At 32.2% G+C, this 3,929-nt stretch overlaps 1 protein-coding gene across 1 annotated transcript; it reads left to right on the top strand.

The window, feature by feature from the left end:
• Positions 1-1,709: 1,709 nt before the first annotated feature.
• LOC111693014 (WD repeat-containing protein 7-like) lies at positions 1,710-2,754 on the top strand (the record flags this gene model as incomplete). Its single annotated transcript, XM_023457151.1, has 5 exons — positions 1,710-1,886; positions 1,946-2,072; positions 2,128-2,314; positions 2,367-2,493; positions 2,584-2,754. Coding segments are annotated over 5 exons (789 nt in total), but the record flags the coding sequence as incomplete, so codon positions are not given.
• Positions 2,755-3,929: the final 1,175 nt, after the last annotated feature.

Consider the following 3,929-nt stretch of genomic DNA (forward strand, 5'->3'; position numbering starts at 1 on the left):
TTAAAGTCCAATAACTTTAGTTCAAAATATGATATTGCAACTTTACAGGAGCATTTTTTGAAGCTTGAAATTTGTATTTTAAGACTGTCCATTTTGTTATATTTAAAACGTTGAATCTATATTAAAATTTAAAGAAAAACAAAAAAAAATTTTTTCTAAAACGATGAAATTTGTTAAATAAACTAAAAGTTTTTTTTGCTTGTTTAACCAATATATTTTCAAACTATGATCTTACAAAAAGTATAATCAATGAAAAAATATAAAAAATACAGTTTTTCAATAAATTGTTACGAGATTCAGTTTTACCTATATTTTTTCATGATGACATTATGTAGTAAAAGTTTATCTAGTAATGTAATTCATTCTCGTGATTCGAGAATTATATTTGTGAAGATTAGAAAGAGTTAGAGAAAACATCTGCTCGGTGAATGGAGCTCACCTGGTGAGGAGGGAAGGGAGAATGTTGATTTCATTTTATATTTGTTCAATGATCTGAAAAATCCTAAAAATATCAATATGAGTAAAATTACTTTGAAAATTTAATTTTTAAATAAATTGTTTAAAAAAGTCGGCCATATTGGATCAGTCATTTTGAATTTTCATTTTCTGACATAATATTCTTGTTCAGCGACTTCTAAAACCCCTATAATATCAATTTGATTAAAATTGCTTTGAAAAGTGTCATTTCTTAATAAATTGTTTAAAAAAAAGTTGGCCATATTGGATCAGCAATTTTGAATTTTTATTTTTTAACATTATATTCTTATTCAGTACATTTAAAATAATCTTTGAAGAACCATTTTTTATTATTTAAACAATTAAATAATAATTAGCGTACAAATATAAGTTTATAACCTTTTTCTATAAGCCATTTCAAGGCAATTGCAAAAATTGTTTTATGAAAATCCAAGGCTCTGCTAATTATTTCGAAATAATGCATATTTTTAAGCTACCTTTACTCTATATGTAAAGTAGATTTAAATTTCTTTTTTGATGGAAAGTTGGTCCAGAGCTTTCATAAATGATTACTCTGGCTGTGATCGGTGTAATTTTTCATTAGGTTCTATTCAACCAAACAGTGATCGCATTATCTCGAGCACAGGCATAATCAATGTTCCCTTTAATTTTTTTGCCGACTGTGCGATATAAAAATATATGTGCGCAAAAATGCTCAAAAATTTTTTAGACCCTCTAAATGTTACTTTTTTAGTGAAATTTGGATTTTTGCCATTTTTAGATGCAATTGATTTATAAAATGAAATTTTAAAAAAGTGGTGGACAAACCCATTGTGCGCAGAATGCAAAAACAGCTGCGCAACTTGCGAAAAATTAATGCGCACACCCGTGCAGCTTTGAGGGAATTTTGGGTGTAATGGTTTGTTACTGTTCATTATAGACGAATCAATATTTTTCGTTGCAGTACCAGTCGTGCAATGTTGGGTTGCCTAAGCTCGGCGTCCACATGGCATGTGAACATTTACGAAAGCTTTGTAGCATTGTACTCTACTCTGATGCGAAATTTGAGCGAAATCTGTCAAATAATTTGTTTACAGCTGTTAATTTTGTTAGTTAGTCCACTTAAAGTGTGTTCTGCGATTTTTACTATGGATAATGTTATTGACAAAGAGTTTGCCTAAAATTTTGTGCTACCAAGAAAATTTCTTTCAACATTAATATACGGGGCATATCAATTTTTTTTTCTACTGTAGGTCCTGGAAATAACAATTTAGCAAGACTGACTTCAATGGCATTATCTCATTTGCTACTGGCTCCGCCATCTCCAAAACTACCTGCACACATTCCACTGAGAAGGGCCGCCATAGATTTGATCGGTAGAGGTTTCACCGTGTGGGCCCCTTTTTTAGATATTAGTAAGGTATTATTAGGTGAGATAAAAAAAACAAAGGAAATTAAGTTTAAGTTTTCGAGTAAATTCAAATCGTAGGTCTCCTAGAATTGTGTTCAGAAGCAGACAGATTGGTTCCGAGTATGACTTACGGTTTACCTTTAACACCACAAGCAGACTCGTGTCGGACTGCTAGGCATGCTTTAACACTAATAGCTACTGCTAGGTAAGGATTAAGTGTAGGGGAAAACTTTAATTACACTTCAAATATGTATTTTTAGACCAGCGGCATTTATTACCACAATGGCGAAAGAGGTGGCACGGTACAACGCAATGCAACAAAATGCACAAACTTTAAATATTAACATGAATAATAATGTTCTGCACAAGGCAAAACCGGAGATATTGCGAGGCGTGGAATTATTGATAGAAAAAATGCAAAACGAAATGTCTGAACTTCTCGTAGAGGTAAACTTACATTCGACGGATATATACTATTTTTCATTCTTACGTTTTATAGTTAATGGATATTATTCTTCATTGTTTGGATCCTAGTCAATTAAAAAATAAAGGTTTACAGGAAGTTTTTCCAGCAGTTTGCAGGTTTAATCAAGTCTCTCACTGTCCCGCAACAAGGAGAATAGCAGGTAAGTCTTTATCCACTTTAAAGTTCATAAGTTGTATGATTTGAATGATTTGGAATATTTCAAGATCGATTGCGTAATTATTGTTTTTAGTTGGCTCTCATATAGGGTCATTGACCCTTTACGAGCTTCGTCAAGGAAAGTGTACCACAATTCATGCACATTCGTCTGCCGTTACAGCCCTCAGTTTTAGTCCTGACGGTAAATTCCTGGTTAGTTACGCCTGTGGTGAAAATAAACTTAGTTTTTGGCAGACTAGTACAGGTAAGTGTTAATTGATGTTTTTTCAGCTTTGTTCTTATTAATTTACATGCACCATAATCAGCTAGATCAGGTCGGCTTTGTAATAATAGTCTGTCGAATCAGTAAAATTTCAATTGTTTACATTATTGGCATAACATCAGTAATGTAGCGAATCCATTGTTATTATCTGGAAAAGCAAATGTCAAATTGTAAATGTCAGTATTTGACATTTGATTTTGACAGTTCAACAATTTAAGAAGGTATCCAGTTTTCAATAGTACTTATTAGCCCAGTCGGGTTGTCATTTAACCAGGAAAAAATTAGGGACCACAATTTTATTGTTCTAACCTTTAGGGGGGGTCAATAGTAGTGTAAATTCAGAATCGCGACTGAATTCTTCCACCCCTGCGTCAGCCGCCATCTTGAATTTAAGGAAAAATCATTTTTGTTCAATATCTCGGCCATTTTCAACTTTACAACAAAAATAGTAAAGACTTAAGTTGTTGCAAATGCAATTTCCTACAACTTCTTTTATTACAAATTTTATCGTGCGATCGATATTTTTCAAGTTAAGGGGGAAAATAGTGACAAAGTATAATTATTGGAAATAATTGGAAAGTTGGAAAGAATTATATTTTCTACAATTTTGATCTCTTTGATTTTTTCGCTACTACCAATATTTAAGGTCCTACGCTTGCGGTAAAGACGCGAGCGTAGGACCTTGTGGGAGTTGGTTTCAAAGGAATTGTTTTTGCTCAATATCTTGAGCCATTTTCAACTTTACAACAAAAATGGTAAGGGCTTAAGTTGTTGAAAATGTGATTTTCTACAACTTCTTTCTTTACAAATTTTATCGTACGACCGATATTTTTCAGGTTAAGGGGAAAATAGTGACAAAGAAAAATTATTGCATTATCTCGTTTGTTATTGACTTTACGACATAAATATACATAAACAAAGTTGGAAAGATAATTCAATAACTATACTTTGTCACTATTTTCCCCCTTAACTTGAAAAATATCGATCGCACGATAAAATTTATAATAAAAGAAGTTGTAGGAAATCGCATTTGCAACAACTTAAATCCTTACCATTTTTGTTGTTGAAAATGGCCGAGATATTGAGCAAAAACGGTTTTTCCTTAAATTCAAGATGGCGGCTGACGCAGGGGTGGAATTCAGTCGCGATTCTGAATT

This window comes from Anoplophora glabripennis, unplaced genomic scaffold (assembly GCF_000390285.2).
Source record: "Anoplophora glabripennis isolate ALB-LARVAE unplaced genomic scaffold, Agla_2.0 scaffold6445, whole genome shotgun sequence".
Taxonomy (NCBI): domain Eukaryota; kingdom Metazoa; phylum Arthropoda; class Insecta; order Coleoptera; family Cerambycidae; genus Anoplophora; species Anoplophora glabripennis.